The sequence below is a fragment of the Eleutherodactylus coqui genome, chromosome 2, assembly GCF_035609145.1.
Source record: "Eleutherodactylus coqui strain aEleCoq1 chromosome 2, aEleCoq1.hap1, whole genome shotgun sequence".
Taxonomy (NCBI): Eukaryota; Metazoa; Chordata; class Amphibia; order Anura; family Eleutherodactylidae; genus Eleutherodactylus; species Eleutherodactylus coqui.
Window position 1 is genome coordinate 57,246,298 of NC_089838.1, and position 18,341 is coordinate 57,264,638.

General features: G+C 42.6%; 1 protein-coding gene across 3 annotated transcripts in view; it reads right to left on the bottom strand.

The window, feature by feature from the left end:
- RNF130 (ring finger protein 130) overlaps positions 1-18,341 on the bottom strand; it is a 516,622-nt gene that overhangs the window by 88,124 nt on the left and 410,157 nt on the right. For all 3 annotated transcript variants that reach the window (XM_066591020.1, XM_066591021.1, XM_066591019.1), the window contains exon 7: positions 17,251-17,455. In XM_066591020.1, coding sequence (XP_066447117.1) covers positions 17,251-17,455 — 205 coding nt within the window. The remainder of the gene's footprint in view (positions 1-17,250; positions 17,456-18,341) is intronic.

Genomic DNA, 18,341 nt, shown 5'->3' on the forward strand with positions numbered 1-18,341 from the left:
AAGTGTTGAGAAACACCGTTTTAAAAAGCCTTTTGAGATGTTGTGGTGATGTTGATTTATACGGGTTCTGAGGGTATTTGTGGTACGTCCAATGTACTGTAACCCGCAGGGGCATTCTAATAAATAAATGACGAAGGAAGAGCTACAATTTAAAAATTGATTAATACCTATAGCTCTATTCTCTTGATTGACAAAAATCTTTCTTCCCCGTGTTATTGAAGAACAGCATTTACCGCGGGTCCGCATACATTTGTATGTCCCCACTATATTATTTTCACTTGTGGGTCCTCTCTCCCGTAAATTCATACTTAACCTATTTGGATTAGAGGGAGCTAAAATGTTTTGAAGGGTTTTCTTTTTTCGGTAAATTATTTTGGGGGAGTCCAAGATCTCATTATGCAAAAAGGATCTCGCTTTAATATTGCCCAGTGTTTTTTTAGGATGTTTTCAACCTCCTTATATTGAGTGTTATATTTTGTAATAAATAGTTTTTTGTTAAAACCTTCGTCAGTGTTTTTATTTCTTTCTCCTCCTATAGTGGTATTCTTATTTTGGGGGGTTCCTTCCACCAGAATCTTATTATAAGCTGAATCTATCAAATCTACTGGATAACCCCTCTCATTAAAAACGGGTTTTTAAAACCTTTGATTGTTGTTTAAAATCCCCAATCGAAGAGCAGTTCCTTTTCACCCATTTAAACTGCCCATAGGGAATGTTTAATTTCCAATTTTTTTTATGGCAGCTCCCAAAATTAAGATAACTATTACAGTCCGTTGGTTTAAAATATGTCTTTGTGCTAATCAACCCTTTCTCGGAAGGGATAACCAAATCCAAAAAAAACTATTTTCACCTTGCTTATGTTACTGGTAAATTTTAAATTAAAACCATTTCGATTAATCTCAGTAATAAATAGATTCAGATCATCCACATCACCATCCCATATTAATAAAATGGGGACGAAGTTTGCCCCCAGTTACGCAAATTTGTTGATGGGTTACTTTGAAAAGGATGTTTTTAAAGATAAACGTATAATACTGTATAAATGTTTTATTGATGACATTTTATTAATAGATACCATGGAGCGTCCTATCACCATGGGAATTACGTCATTCTTTGGTCTCATGTCAGGAGTCACATGCTATTATAGAGCTCCGCCTCTCAGTCCAGGTGGAGCGCATAATGCGCTCCATGAGTTAGAAAGGGAGTGGTCACATCGCGGGGTCAAGCGGTCACGTGACCCATCCCGTGGAACGCATTGTGCGTTCCATTATACAATGATGACGTTGCCGTTAGGGGAACATCATCAATTAACGCCCGAGATGGCGCCGCACATCGGAACAACACAGAGTTTGTTTCTCCACCAGACCCACATGGCATGTAAGTTTTATTATATACTAGCTGATATACCCGGCTTCGCCCGAATTAATTTGGTACTGGTGTTTATCTGGTGTTCACACGGAAAATCTTATGAAGTCATGGTTACTTTAGAGATACCGGGGAAAAAATATGTTCACCATTTTGCATGGTTCTTTGCTTTACCCAGGAAACAACACGTGACAGTAACCATGCGACATTTCCTTTATATAAAATGACATCAGGAAGGGAAGGAATTAGACTCCGTATGTAAATTTTGGATGCGAATTTTTTTGCGCTTAGAATTGAGTTAGGACCCCTTTACTTTTCCTATTTTGGACATAATTAGAGATGAGCGAACGTACTCGGATAAGCACTACTCGTCCGAGTAATGTGCTTTATCCGAGTACCGCTGTGCTCGTCTTGAAAGATTCGGGGAGCGCCGCTGCTGACAGGTGAGTTGCGGCGGGGAGCAGGGGAGAGCGGACGGGAGAGAAGGAGAGAAAGATCTCCCCTCCGTTCCTGCCGGCTCTCCCCTGCAGCTCCCCGCTTCGTGCCGGCACCCGAATCTTTCAAGACGAGCACAGCGATACTCGGATAAAGCACATTACTCGGACGAGTAGTGCTTATCCGAGTACGTTCGCTCATCTCTAGACATAATCAATGCTCCTGCCAAATTTCATGTTTCCCACATTGGGAAGTTGGAGAATTAGAGGCGAGTGAGTCAGTCAGTCAGTCAGTCAGTGAGGTCTTTCATCTTTATATATATAGATCAATGCCCGTGCCAAATTTCAAGTTTCTATGACATCGGGAAGTGAGAAAATTAGATTACGTACGTAAAATTTCGACACTAATTCTGATGCGCTTTTATCTGAATAATCGAGTTGGGACCCATTAACTTTTACTATTTATGACATTCTTTTGCGCTTAGAATTGAATAATCGAGTTTGGACCGATTAACTTTTCCTATTTATGACATAATAATCAATTAGCATTTCCTATTTATGACATAATCAATGCTTGTGCCAAATTTCTATGACATCGAGAAGTGAGAGAATTAGATTCCGTCCATAAGTTACATTTTGGACGCTAACTTTTTTGCGCTAGAATTTAATAATCGAGTTGGGACCCATTAGGTTTTCCTATTTTGGACATAATCAATGCTCGTACCAAATTTCATGTTTCTATGACATTGGGAAGTGAGAGAATTAGTGGCGAGTGAGTCAGTGAGGGCTTTCATCTTTATATATATAGATAGTGACTAATGCCTGAGATTATTATGCTTGATAAAGGCGTTTGTTAACGCCGAAACGAGTTGCACCTGTACTGGATGTCCTATTTGTTTGTTTTTTAAAAGAGAAGTAAATTACCTCTGGTTTGTATTTGAATAAACCTCCTCTTTTTGGATTGAGGTTATTTGGCAAACAAGGCAATTCCTAAGAAGCGCAGAAAAAGTATTTTTGTTGTGTCACTTTATCTTCACCCAGCCTTTTTAAAAGGAGCGGAGTATCGCTTGGTCTGCAGCTCCCCAGTTAACAGGATTTTGGAGAAACTTCGGAAAAGATATCACTATACGTCTACTTGGATCCTAGGTGCAAGCCTGTCACCAGCAGGTGACACGGTTAGCCCCGGGTGAGTTGAATTATATCTTTTTTATATATTTTGAAAAGTCCTAGTCGGTGTGCAAGGCGCTCTCCTTGATATGTGTTTCTTTCCTATTAGGGATCAAGGAGGTGAGGAGACATTGCTTCACTGCTCCAGAGAACCGCTAGGTCCATGGGGGATAGAGGAGAAAAGGAGGGAAGACGAAAAACAGATAAAATGGTAAAAGTCCCAGATAAGCCCTTTAATGGGAGTGATCTCTAGGCTGAGGTTCGTAAGGGTTTATCCAGGAATATTACAAAACAGCTACCGTCTGTGCAGGGCATAATAATGCATGTTTGGCCATAGGGACTAGTGCCTCAGGGGATGTTCAGAACAGTGTAGTGTTCCGCCCATGCTAAAATCATACCTTTCCCCTTTCCATATACATTCTCCTGTCCTAGGACAGGTTTCTACAGTATGCACGGATAGCAGCTATTTTGTAGCAGTCCTGGGTAACCACTTTGTATTTACAGGGGTGAGTACGATTTTAGTCAGTGAAAAAGCGACTGTTTCCACATGTGACTTGCGTGTCTTTTATATATATCCTTTTTCATGCGTGTTTTTTCACTGCTCTGCACTTCCTGTCTTTTTCATGTGACCCCCGTAGTAACATGCGTTAAAAACGCGGCTTGCACTCACTTGACAAACACATGGATTCCGTTATTTAAACGATCCCATGGAAAATAGGCAATTCTTGAAGAATCATAGAAAAATGGGACTCGCAGTAATTTTTTAAACTCAGACTATTGGTCTGAGAGAGAAATAACATATAATAATAATCTTTATTTGTATAGCGCCAACATATTTCACGCAGCGCTTACATAGACAAGGGGAATACAGAAAGACAAAAGTACAAAAATTACAGAACCACGGTTAGTTGATGGAAACAATAGGGGTGAAGATCCTGCTCTAACGAACTTACATACTACAAATAATGGGATGATGCAGAAGGTAAAGGGGCTGGAGATGTGCACAGTATGGCAAGGTGGAGAGTGAGGGATGCTATACACAGAGACAATGGTCAGCATTTAGTTGTGTGATGGCAGAATCGGTATGACTGCAGGAGCGGTTTATGATGGTTAGCAGTGATTGCAGTCAGTAGGTCAGGGAGCATGTTATCAGGCAGCGTACGGAGGGGTTTGTTTAGGGAATGCGGTATGCCTCCCTGAAGAGGTGCGTTTTTAGAGCACGCCTGAAGTTTTGTGAGTCCTGGATTGCCTGGATAGCCTTTGGTAGTGCATTCCAGAGGACCAGTGCTGCTCTGGAGAAGTCTTGGAGGCGGGAATGAGAAGTTCGGATTAGAGCGGTGCGCAGTCTAGTTTCATTAGTAGAGCGGAGAGCTCGGGTTGGGTGATGAATTGAGATGAGGGAGGCAATATAGGGTGGCATTGTGCTGTGGAGAGCTTTGTGGATGAAGGTAGGGAGTTTAAATTGTATTCTGTATTTGACGGGCAGCGAGTGCAGTGACTGGCACAGGGCAGAGGCGTCCGAGTAGCAGATGGACAGGAAGATGAGCCTGGCTGGCGCATTCGGGATGGATTGGAGAGGGTAGAGTCTGATGCAGGGGAGGCCGATCAGCAACGAGTTGCAATAGTCGAGCCAAGAATGGATGAGGGCAACAATAAGTGTTTTTAGCGTGTCTACAGTGAAAAAAGCGGATTCATGCGATATTCAGCTGACATAATTAGGGTGAATTAACCCATTCAAAATTGATAGATTCTTTTTCTGTGCGAGTTATGTCCATATGGCATGTAGATGTCAGAGGGCAGTCTAACCATTCAGTATCCCTATGCTGTAGTAAAGCCCCTGCTCTAGTGGATTTGGGTGCCATTTAGTGCACTCTGCAACTTCTCTAAGCAAGGACAGCTGATGGCAGGGTTTTAGAGAGGCCGGATCTGCAGTAATGCACTGATGACTGAAGCAGCTTCCCACTAAAATAGGATTGTCCAGATCCATTAAACTACCTCACAACTACAAGTCTAAGAATGGCCTGACAAGTCAAGGTTGTCAGCGCCTTCCGGCAGTTGTAGTTCTTCAACAGCTGCCTCGTTTACACAGGCATATGCTATTTCGATCCATGAAAATGGCATTGTTTTCACTGTGTAAGTATGTGCGCGCATTCTTTTTTACGACCATATTCACTGCATTTTTCATACGCGGAAAAAAATAAAAAAGATAAAGATGACATTACAACAGTATGTCACCAGTATTTGATCTGTTTTTGCATCCGTATATTATTTTTTACTGCACATATATTGATCCATATTAACCCAACAGAGAATACCACCAGTACGTGGGCAAAAGAGGAAAAAATAGGTTATACTAGGTTTTTTAAAAAAAGGTAGTGAAAAATATAGCAATGTGAATAGACAGATTTACATAAGCTTCGTATTACGTATCACAAAACACGGGCCGCATACAAAAGGTAAAATATTCTCGTCCAAAAGTGTCCCTAAAAGGATTTAGCTTTTATTTTTGAGTAGGACAGGTTTACGCCGATAATCCTTCTGATTACCATATATATCACATGTAGATTACGTAATCTGAGTTCTGCTGCGCCAACATTTTCTTTACCAGTGTTAAAAACAATCTTCATTTCTCAACTATCGCAAAAATTATAGTTTGGAATTTGGAAATAATTTAATACTTAGAACATTTTTCTGCAGACATCATAACACGTTCACATTTTCCGAGCCCTGGCTGATGGTTTCCATTTACTGCAGTGACAGTACAAGGATGTGCCGCACATTCAGAGACACATTCTGCCATGCTGATTGAAGTCTGTTCTATGGAAGGGAGCAGATTTTGTGTAAGTAGGGAGTGCACGCTTGGATGTGGCCAAAGTAAAGGTAATGTAGCATCTATTTTTTACCAATTAAAACCAGATAGTGAAACCTTTTCTATTTTTCTAATTCGTTTTTTATTTCTGATGGTGATTTTTTTTTTTGTATTCTATTTTTTGTCTGTCCATGTCTACAGGGACGACCATTTTGTTTGAGCTAAAGTGAACAGCATTTAGAGATGTGCTTTATAGTTGCAAAAACATTATACAAGACCTCTACTTTACAGAAAAATGTGGAATTTCTTGGACAATTCTGGAAGAGCGATCCAAAAATAAAAGCAGAGTATCCAAGGTTGTCAACATAAAGGACCCTTTATACGGGTAGTTGATCAGAAATGTGCATTCGTTCACCTGATCATTTTCCCGTGTGGAGATGCCACCAATCAGCTGGCAGAGTCAATGCTTCATTGTGTCTTATAAAACCTGATGCAGGGGTTAATTCTACCCTGAAATGTGTCGTCTAGCCAGCATAGATAGTATCATAGTATGTTAGTCTGAAAGGAGACAATGCTCATCTAGTTCAGCCTGTTTCCACCCCCCTTGATGATCCAGAGGAAGGCAAAAAAAACAAAAAACAATACGACAGAAGCCCATTTAGCCTACTTGGGGGGGAAAAAATCCATAATGGCAGTCAGAATAATCCTTGGATCAATGTTTTGATAGTTCCTACCCGACTCCAAGACCCGGATCAACAACCCCATTGGTTATTTAATGGCTGTATCCTTTAATATCATAGTGCTCTAGACAGGCATCTAGACCCCTCTTAACCCCTTAGTGACCGGGCTTTTTTGCTTTTTTCCATTTTTGTTTTTTCCTACTCCCTTTTAAAAAATCGTAGCTCCTTTATTTATCCATCGACGTCGCTGTATGAGGGCTTGTTTTTTGCGGGACGAGTTGTATTTTTCAATGGCACTATTTACTGTACCATATAATTTACTGAAAAACTTTTAAAAAATTCTTAGCGGAGAGAAATGGAAAAAAAAAACGACATTCCACCATCTTTCGGTGCGTCCTGTTTCTACGGCGCACAAACTGCAACAAAAACGACCTGATATTTTTATTGTATGGGTCAGTATGATTACTATGATACCAAACTTATATAGTTTTTTTTTGCTGTAGTACTTGTATTTTTTTTTAAGATATTTAATTTTTTTCAATTATTTTCTGCGGTCATTTTCTGCGCGCAATAACTTTTTTATTTTTATGTCGACGTAGTTGTGCAAGGGCTCAATTTTTGCGGGATGCCCTGTAGTTTCCGATAGTATCAATTTGGAATACATACAACTTTTTAATCGCTTTTTATTGCATTTTTTCTGGAAGACAGGGTAACTAAAAAAGTGTATTTCTGGCATTCTTTTTTTTTTTTTTCGGACGACGTTCACCGTGCAGGAAAAATAACACACTACTTTGATAGATCGGACTTTTACGGACGCGCCGATACCAAATACATATTTTTATTTTATGATTTAGATGTTTTAGTAATTGAAATGGCAAAAGGGGGGTGATTTAAACTTTTATAACTTTTTTTTTTTTACAATTTAAAAAACTCTTGCTCATAACCTGAAGGTTAACCTGAAGGTTGCAGGTTCAATCCGAGTTTGGTTCAGGTAACCGTCTCACAGTTGGCTCATCCTTCAGAGGTCAGTAAAATGAGTAGCCAGCTTGCTGGGGAAGTTAAAAGAGGACTAGGGAAGGCAATGGCAAACCACCCTGCAAAAAACAGTCTGCCGAGAAAACGTCACATTTTGACGTCACCCGAAGAGGCAGGAGGGGACTTTACCTTTCTCCCTCCTCCTGGCAGTTTTGATATTTTCCTTACATAATTTGTTCTTTTCCCTGTATGTTTTTAGTGTTTCTTCACTGCCTTCTTGTTTTAGTAATTTTAACGTTTTGTTTTTTTTAACTTATTGTTCCCTCTTACAGTCTTATTGAGCTACATTGGTTTCCTTCTACTTGTAGTCCTTTTATTTTTGAAGGGTATGAACTGCTCATATGGGGCAATTAGGATGTTTTTAAACTTCTCCAATTTGTCACCTATATTGTTAATTTTTAATGATGTTGTCCCATTTAATGTTGCCATGGGTAATTCTGAGCCGATTAAATTTTGCTTTACTAAAGTTTAGTTATTTTGTCGCTCCCTGATCAGGCTTCCTATTGGATGACAAGTGGAAATTGATTATATTGTGGTCACTATTTCCCAAGTGTCCCTTCAACCTGCACCCCCACGATTCTGTCAGGTTTGTTGGTTAATAATAAGTCCAGGATAGCCCTCCCTCTAGTTGGCTCCCGTATAAGTTGGGTGAGGTAGTTATCTTTAATGGTTCTCAAGAACTCATCACCCCTGTGAGATTCAAAGGTTTCCTCTTCCCATATTATATTCGGATAATTAAAGTCTTCCAATACTTCATAAATTAGTTGCATATACCATATGCTTTAAAGAGGTTGTCAGGACTTGCTATTCATGATGTTACGGCACTCTGCCCCCCGAGCGCCAGTTGGGGTGTCCTGAACTTTCCGCACCCCACTGTCCCTGCTTACTTGCCTCGGCCCTGGCGAACCCCAGGCGGACAACTGGGCGGCGGTCGCTGCCCTGGCTAGGGACCTGGCGACTACCTAGATGGAACTACTAACGGGGGACAGAGTGACGGCAGAAGAGGCAGGTGGAACAGACCAACAGAACTTACAAGGCAGAGTAAGGCTGGAGATGGAGCTCACAGGCAAACTGAAAGGACACTGACTAGTAACTAGAGCAGACTGAGACAGACCTGACTAGAGGCTAACAGAACCAACAGGAACAAGACTGAGCAATAGGTAACTAGAAGGAGCTGACAGACAACTAGGGACTGGCTGAGGGAAACTGCAGCCAGACTTACTAGATGCAAGCAGAACCAATAACTGGCAGTGAGCTCAATTCACTGCCAGTCTTTTAACCCCAAGGCTCCGCCCAGGGGTGGAGAGTGGGAGGAGGCAACTCCACCCACTGCTGTATAAGAAGGACCGAGGAGTGCGGGCGGCACCCTACGGGCGGACACGCCCATGCCGCCGCCCCAAGCCGCTGGGAGAGCCCCGACCCAAAGCTCCAGGCCGCCGGAGCGTCGTGCGCCGACCGCGGGACCCCGTGCCGCCCTGCATGGTAACACATGACCTATCCTCCGGATAGGTTATTAATAGAGATGAGCGAGCATACTCGCTAAGGGCAATTGCTCAAGCGAGCATTGCCCTTAGCGAGTACCTGCCCGCTCGAGAGAAAAGGTTTGGCTGCCGGCGCGGGTGACAGGTGAGTTGCAGCAGTGAGAGCTGGAGGGGGGAGAGAGGGAGAGAGAGATCAGCCGGCAGCCGAACCTTTTATCTCAAGCAGCCAGTTACTCGCTAAGGGCAATGCTCGCTCGAGCAATTGCCCTTAGCAAGTATGCTCACTCATCACTAGTTATTAACGATCTGCAAGGGTCCACCGCTTGGTATCCCCACCGATCAGCTATTCGCAAGGCCAGCTATTAGTATGAATAGTGCTGGAAATAGACAACATTTGTCCATATTGCTTCATCGCATGTTGGTACGGCAGGCACAGCACTCATTAAATTCAATAGCAGATTAGATAAACAGGTGATCGTGATTGATCCTCAGTGGCAGATTCCCGCCTATCAAATAATTATTGATTATTTATTCTGAGGATTGGTCAGCAATAGTAAACATTCCAGAATACATCCTTAGGCCTCCCTCACACAGCGTTTAGCGTTGCCTTTTCAGCGCTGCGCTAAACGCTGTACAATGCTTTCATTCATTTCAATGGGGCTGTTCACACAAGTGTCAAAACGCAAGCGCTAGCCACAGTGCACTACCTTAGCGAAACAAAAAAAGGAATACTCACCTAGCTGGCGCCGTCAGGGTTCCCGCCGCCATTCTCCGGAACTCCAGGCAGGCTGCTGGGCACTTGTCAAGCTGACAGACCATTTATTGCTAGTGAAGGGGATAAAAATCCCTGTCTCCCAGCGAGAGATTGCTCCAATTGGTTTAGGAGCACCGACTCTGACAATCAGAGTCGGCGGTCGATGCACCAATTACAGCCATTCGATGAATGGCTGTGATTAGTACATCCAATGCTGGCTGTGATTGGCTGAGCCGGCTGAGCCCGCAGCCAGCATCCTTGGCTGAGTTTTTACCTGTGCTGAAACCGCAGCCAAAATGTTGTAAAAAACGCATGACAACACTGCCAAAAACGCTGTGTTACTGCAAATGGCTGTGTGAGTGAGGCCTTAGGGCTCCATCCGCTTCCTATTGGCCACCATTTTCGGCACCACTATTTTGGTTTTGTTAGCGAATGCAAAACGAACACACACACTTGTTATTGAGTAATCATGTTTTTTTTATGGCACCAAAAATCATCAATAACACAATATTTAAACAGCCGAGTAAAATATCAGTTCGAGAAATTTGGACTGATATCTCAATATAACCTGTGATTTTTGCCTGTGAGTGTGATGCGATTTAAGAAAAACGCATCACAGTATATGCAATTTTTGTGCGCATTTTCTACAGTAAAACTATAAAAAAACCAAAAATCACATTGCACTTGCATGAAACTGGCATTTACTGTACAGGCTAGTGCAATGCAATTTTTTTGCCTGCCATCTTGGACCATAGGTCAGAGAGAAATATTGCTCATGTGAATAACAAAATTGGAATAAATTGGTCATTTTCACATTCGATATATGAAAATATCGCAACAGGTCAGAAATCGCACACGTGAAAGCACCCCAATGACACTGTGTGTGCCTGAGCTGTCTGAGTAACATGTGGACACACACAGCAGTGTAGATTGTGCATTGTAGATGCAACTGAACGAGCCCTGGTAAAATTGAAAAATTGTAGATTGTGGATTGTTCCTGGCATAATATCGGTTAGTAAAAGAGGATCTTATATTACCCTTCACCAAATACTGCAGTTTTTGGGTCCATGTGCAAGGCATGTGCCCAGTACGGCAGAGTACGGGGTCCCTACAGCAATGTTACCCAATGTTCTTTTTAGCCTTGGGGCATCTTTGTGATTTTTTTTTACCTTTAAACATACATCAGAGCATCCCTACCGAATAACTTTTTAGAAAGAAAAAAAAACAGCTAAAACCCCTCCCTGTCGCAGTATAATCACATCCAAAGCTTCACCATCTTTCAAGCCTCTATTTCCCCAGTAGTATATGTGTGCTGAAACCTCTCTTCCCCCTCCCAGGCAAAGTTGTTGAAGCTTACCCTTACACTTTTATATGTATGATTGTATAAGCCTGGGTATATAACATGCATGAGCGTAGTCTTGAGTGGGAGCGGGGAATGCAGCATGACGAGGAGGCGGATACGGCAGGGCGATTATCACCTGAATTATCATTGGAAATCATAAACTCTAGAGATAGTTGTCCTGTGTACAAGCGGCCACCGACAGAGCTCTGAACGACAAATCATCTACTTGTTGGTGTATCTGGTCGCTTGGTTTTTATTGGCCCGTGTAAACAGAAGTATCTGAGTCTTTAAGTGACATCCTGTTTACTGTGAATGGGGCGGGCGGGCCAGAAGATACTGTGCATCATTGGTAAAGCTTGGCTACAGCACTTTCGCTCTTCCTACAGTGCTAAAGTCAGAAGTAGAACACGGGAAAGTGAAGCTCCACCCACAATGCACAGTCATGCTGCTTCACCTGTCTTCTTGTCCAGGTGACTCACAGCTGCCAATACTGATTTCCTAGGTGGGGGCATCGTGGCACCCTGGAATCCTGGAAAACATTGCCCTACAGTAGGTGTCTGTCTTACAAAATGGAGCTATAAGTTACTACATTGAACTATACCAATTATGTACGAACTTTATGTTATACACAATATAATTATGTTACAAAGAAGATACATTATCAGGTAAAGTTGTATGCAACAACACTGCAAGACTTTACAATGCGAACATGAAAAACACTCTGATCTCTGATACAATACTAATGTTTACTTAGCATTACACGTATTTTAATCAGTTACTGCAGACCAACACGGAACCAATCCTACAGCTGTTCCCATTACAAACTTGAACACATTATGGCTATCTTCACACAGGGCGAATTTACTGTGGACTTTTGGTGTGAACCTTCCACATAGAAAACAGGCTACATTTACAGTAGTGGCAAAGTGGGTGGAATCTTGTCCACATCCTGCAGAAAAAATCTGCTGCGGAAATTAACATGTGATGCCGAATTTAATTTGCATCTAAAATCTGCAGCATGTCAAATTATAGCACCGGCTATGCTGCGAATTTCAGACAATAGACTTCAATGGAGAAACCAAAACCTGCAGAAAATCTGCTCCAAATCTGCAACAGTAGCTGTGGATTTGGTGCAAATTTTCTGCATAGAAAATCTGCAACTGCTGTGAATTTAGAAATCTGTACAAGATTCCTCGACAAATCCGCCCTGTGTGAACACAGCCTAAGTGTACCATCACACATTCTGAAATCGCTGTGGGCAATCTGCTAAAAAATACCTGCAGCAGTCTGCAGTGGCCAAATCTGCAGATTTGGCTGCATTTTTAATTGTGGTTCAGCTGTGGAATTTAACCCCTGAATTTCAAGGACTAAATTCTGCAGCATCAATAGACATGCTCTGCATTTACAATCAGGATTGTTTTTTGTTTTTTTTAACCCCCTTAGTGATGACACTATTGTGTTTTTACATCCTGCAGATGCAGGACATGTATGAAGGGGTGATCGCGGGGCGGCCTCTCTTCATACATCCCAGGTGTCGGCTGTTTCTTACAGCTGACACACAAAGGCAACAGCTGCGATGAGCGGCACAGTCATCGAGGCTGTTAACCCTTTAAATGCTGCGGACAATTCTGACAGCGGCATTTAAATCCTCTAAAAAATGTTTGGAGGTCCTGTATGCCCCCCACCCCGCGATAAGATTGCAGGGAGCCGTGTGGGTGTCATGGCAGCCAGAGACCTTCTGAAAGGCCCCAGGGCAGTCATGACAGAATGCCTATCAAGCCGTCCCCGTGGGGTCAGATCGCGGTATGATGTAATGCTGTGGTATTACATCATACTGCAGGAGCGATCAAAGCATTGCAAGCTGTGGTGCTGTGGGAGGACTAAAAAAAAGGAAAGTAAAAAAAAGATCAATAAAGTTTCACTAATTGAAAAAAATAAAAAAGTAATAAAAGTTTGAATCACCCCCCCCTTTTGCCATATTTATAATAAAAGATGCTAACTCATAAAATACATATTTGGTATTGCCGCCTCTATAAAAGTACAATCCATCAAAACAACGCATTATTTACCCCGCACGATGAATGTCGTCAGAAAAAAAAAAATAAAGAACGTCAGAAATGCACTTTTTTGGTAACCCTGTCTCCAAGAAAAAAATGCAATAAAAAAGCAATCAAATGTATTTGTGCAAGTCATATGTATTCCAAAATGGTACCAATGCAAGAGTACAGGACGTCCCGCAAAAAATGAGCCCTTGCACAACTATGACAATGGAAAAATAAAAAAGTGCGCAAAAGATCTAAAGATGGCGGCAGAAATAAAAAAAAAATTTAAACTCTGAAAAAAAATACAAGTAGTACAGCAAAAAAAACCCAAAAAAAACCAACCTAAACTTACATAGTTTGGTATCGTAGTAATCGTACTGACCCATAGAATAAAGTTATCATATAATTTTTGTTGCAGTTTGTGCGCTGTAGAAACAAGACGGACTGAAAGATGGCGGAATTTTATTTTTCTCCCATTTCGTTCTAGTTAGAACTTTTTAAAGATTTTTCAGTACCCGATATGGTGCATTAAATAGTACCATGGAAAAATACAACTCATCCTGAAAAAAACAAAAAACAAGCCCTCATACAGCATCAGCGATGGATATTTAGGAAGACTCCTTTTTTTAAAAGGCGTTACGATTTTATAAAAAGAGGGGGAGGGAGCTAAAATAGAAATAAAAAAAGCTCCGTCACTAATGGGTTAAACGCTGCAGATTCGTTACAGAAACTTTCTGCACTATGTCAAGGGAGCCTTCTGAAATCTGAAAGCTGTGCAGGCAATGAACCGCAGCTCTATGGGGATGGACAATCGTATTAATCTGAATCAGCCTGGTAAAGGCCAGTTACGATAATAAATCAGTTATGAAATAGTATCGTAACGGGTCTCATTGAAATTTCTGCATTATCGTAACACGTAAAAGGATCCATTTACACAGGCTGATCACTGGGCACGAGATAAGCAGCTTGTCTGAACGTACTGCTGATCTCACAAAGTGAGCAAATGTTCATTTGATAAGCGATTGCTGTTGGCAGCACATTCCCTTATATAAAAGGGGGATATATGCTGCAGATAAGAATGAAACCCTAATAGGACGACTGATCATATGAAAGAACGTTCATCCCTTAATATAGTCTGAATCGGCCTATGTAAAGGTCAGGTAGCTGAGAACATCACTTGTAGATAGGTTAAAATTAGAGATGAGCGAGCACACTCGTTTAGGGCTGAGGCTCGAGTGAGCATCAGTCTTTTCGAATAACTGATTACTCGTCTGAGCACCATGCGGGGAGGGGGAGGGCGGTGGGGAGAGAGAGAGAATGTTCCAGTTTAAATAGTTGATCAGCTTCAAAAGGAGTTCCATTGACTCTTATGTCTCTTGCATTCCCACAGCATGAGCAATGGGGACAGAAGGCTTTAGTTCGCCATTATGTGTCAATACAGCCTTCAGCCTGGCTTTGCCGGAGTGTACAAATAATCTTCACTGCTCAGGTACTTAGTCGCAATAAATAAGGCCATTCACGTCAGTACATGTTGCCATGCATCAGTATGTGGGCTAATCTACAAAGCGGACTCCAAACTGTAGTTAGCCTATAACATTAGGCCTAAAAGTCCTAAACAAATTTTGACTTCAGATTCGGATTCAGCACAGCTAATTTCATGTAAATACCAGGTTTTACTCCCAATAGCAAAATCTTTGTTCATCAGTGTTATTGTTCGAAAAATAGTTCCAGTGAGTGAAAATGAATGATAATTGTTCAGTGTAAACAGGGCCAGAGATTGAGCAATAATTCATTCGCTTATCGTTTATTTCATGCAAGCATGAAAATTATAGAACATCCTTGGGAGCAATGGATATACCTGTCCCGGGTTCATGATACCCATGTTTTGGGTAAGGAATGACGCCACCCAAAAAAAATGCAATGCATGAAAAATACATAGGGGAAAATTAACTAAGCCTGCTTTTGAGGCGTTAGGCTTAGCACGATTTCCACCAATGCACTGAATATATGAAGAGGAGCATGCCTTTATGCATTCAGCGCATCCTGGCAGCTTTGTTTACCTTTTCAAAAATGTATGCCAGGTCCGACCTGGTGTACATTGCTGGTATAATTAACACCAGTTTCTGCTGTAAATTATACATTAGCCTGTTGGTCAGCCCGACAAGCCCTGCCCACTTTTCAGAAAGTGGTGGGGCCACCGCAAAAAAGTTGTAAATTCATGTGTAAATACCCATTTATAGAAAACGTGTACATTTTTGTGCATCAGAAACTAACCTAAAAGCTTTTGTAAATGTGGGCTATAGTAGGTCATGATGGCAGTTGCCCCTGCTGAGGTATTGTATATCATGTAAGGAAGTAATGACAGCACTTTGCTATTTTAGAATGGATGGCAAACTCATACATTATTCAGCATCCCCATTTTTCGTAAAAGATGCAATGGTGCCTTTATGCTAGGCATTGGAGGGGGTCCCAACTTTGATGGACATCTAAGCATCGTTTACACAAGTATATTAACCACAGAGAAGGAAAGCATTTTATAAGAAGCAATCCTTGATAATGAATTCTCCTACAAACACAAGTCAACCAATAGAAGTCAATAATATTGTCTGAAACACTCATGTAAAATTTGGCTTGAGAGAGACGGATCTCAAGATAAAAAGCGAATCACTGCCAACACTGCGCCTCATTTAATTAAACCTCTTCAAATGGCGGATTTTGGTGCAGAGGCCGTGTGAACATACTCTTAAAGGGTCATCTGGGAACTAAAACATTTTCAGAGCTACTCACCAGGCTCAAAAAACCCCCCAAAAAACCAAACATTTCTCTGCAGCTGGAAATGAAGACCAGCGAAGTACTGGGCACCGATGCAGTAGTCGGAGGTCCAGTGAGGTGACTACGCCTCTATTTAATTTTTTTTTACAGCCCGATAAGGATCTCTGAAAAAAATTTCTTCAGATAACTCCTTAAATATGACTTGTCTTCAGAAACTGATGACAAGTTTAGAAGGGATCAAATGTTTGTGTTGGCGCAAAAGTGTTTATTGGCAGCAGGTTTGAAATACTGCTTTCCTGCTATATACATATGAATGGTAAATATTTCCATACCCTTTTTTACATGATACATATAATATCAAGCTTAGATCACTCTGCTAAGTGTTATGAAAGCAGAAGGGTAACAATGAACCATGGGACCACATGGCAGAACCTGGAATGGAGCAACCACCTCCACAACCACTTTCAGCAGTATTTAAAGGGGTTGTCCCACGAAACAAAGTTGGGGTATACACTTCTGTATGGCCATATTAATGCACTTTGTAATGTACATTGTGCATTAATTATGAGCCATACAGAAGTTATTCACTTACCTGTTCCGTTGCTGGCGTCCCCGTCTCCATGGTGCCGTCTAATTTTCAGCGTCTAATCGCCCGATTAGATGCGCTTGCGCAGTCCAGTCTTCTCCGTGTTGAATGGGGCTGCTCGTGCTGGAGAGCTGCTCCTCGTAGCTCCGCCCGTCACGTGTGCCGATTCCAGGCAATCAGGAGGCTGGAATCGGCAATGGACCGCACAGAAGACCTGCGGTCCACCGAGGGTGAAGATCCCGGCGGCCATCTTCGCAAGGTAAGTAAGAAGTCACCGGAGCGCGGGGATTCGGGTAAGTACTATCCGTTTTTTTTTTTTGAACACATGCATCGGGTTTGTCTCGCGCCGAACGGGGGGGGGGGGGGGGGGGGGGGGGTTATTGAAAAAAAAAAACCCCGTTTTGGCACGGGACAACCCCTTTAAGTCCAGTCCATGAAAAGCAGTTATTTAGGTCTCTTAAGGCTTCTGTCAACTAACAAACCATGTGCATTTCTTTTTTCTCTACCCCCATGTATCGTTCACACCTATCAGAGGAGATTGAGATCTTGGCTGATGGGTCCTCATTATAAATATCTTCTGAACAGATGACATTCAGGGGGTTATGTGAAGACATTTTCTCTACAAGCACTGTGCATGAGCATTACACGTTAGGTGAAGTAGTTTCTACTAAGCGCGCCAAACATCACAATGTGGTTACCAATGGTATCCTGGAAGACACATACTGAGGATCCAACAACAAACATGGCAGCATATGACATACAGGCAAACAATGCGTGACTTACTTGTGACAGCTATGTTGATTTCTCCTGTCCTTGGAGTGATCTCCCCCTCGTGTGGGAGCTGTGACATTGCAGAGGATCGTAGGGATTCCAGAATTAGTGATCCCTCATCCACTGGATCGCTTGGTGCAGTTCCTCGTGAGCTTGGTTGATTCCTGGTAAGTCGCTCTACATCAAATGCTACATTATCGCTGCATGGCACATTAGTCTGAACAAAAAAAATGTCAAAAATGTATTGATGTTTTAATAGTAACACATCATCATAGAAATCGAAATATTGTATATTAAATTACATAACAAGAACAAATGCAAATCCATCAACGAGAACGACGAGGAGGAGGAGAACGACGAGGAGGAAGGGGAGAACGAGGAGGAGGAGTACGACGAGGAGGAGAACGACGAGGAGGAGGAGAACAAGAAGGAGGAGAACAAGGAGGAGGAGGAGAACGACGTGGAGGAGAACGAGAACGACAAGGGGGAAGAGGAGAACGAGAAGGAGGAGGAGGAGGAGAAGAAGGAGGAGGAGGAGAAGGAGGAGGAGGAGAAGGAGGAGGAGGAGGAGAAGAAGGAGGAGGAGGAGAAGGAGGAGGAGGAGGAGGAGGAGGAGGAGGAGAAGGAGGAGGAGGAGGAGGAGGAGGAGGAGGAGAAGAAGGAGGAGGAGGAGAAGGAGGAGGAGGAGGAGGAGGAGGAGAAGGAGGAGAACAAGAAGGAGGAGAACAAGGAGGAGGAGGAGAACGACGTGGAGGAGAACGAGAACGACAAGGGGGAGGAGGAGAACGAGAAGGAGGAGGAGGAGGAGAAGGAGAAGGAGGAGGAGGAGGAGAAGGAGGAGGAGGAGGAGAAGGAGGAGGAGAAGGAGGAGGAGGAGGAGAAGAAGAAGGAGGAGGAGGAGGAGGAGGAGGAGGAGGAGAAGGAGGAGGAGAAGGAGGAGGAGGAGGAGAAGGAGGAGGAGGAGGAGGAGGAGGAGGAGAAGGAGGAGGAGAATAAGAAGGAGGAGGAGGAGGAGAAGAAGGAGGAGGGGGAGAAGAAGGAGGAGGAGGAGGAGAAGAAGGAGGAGGAGAAGGAGAAGGAGAAGAAGGAGAAGAAAGAGGAGG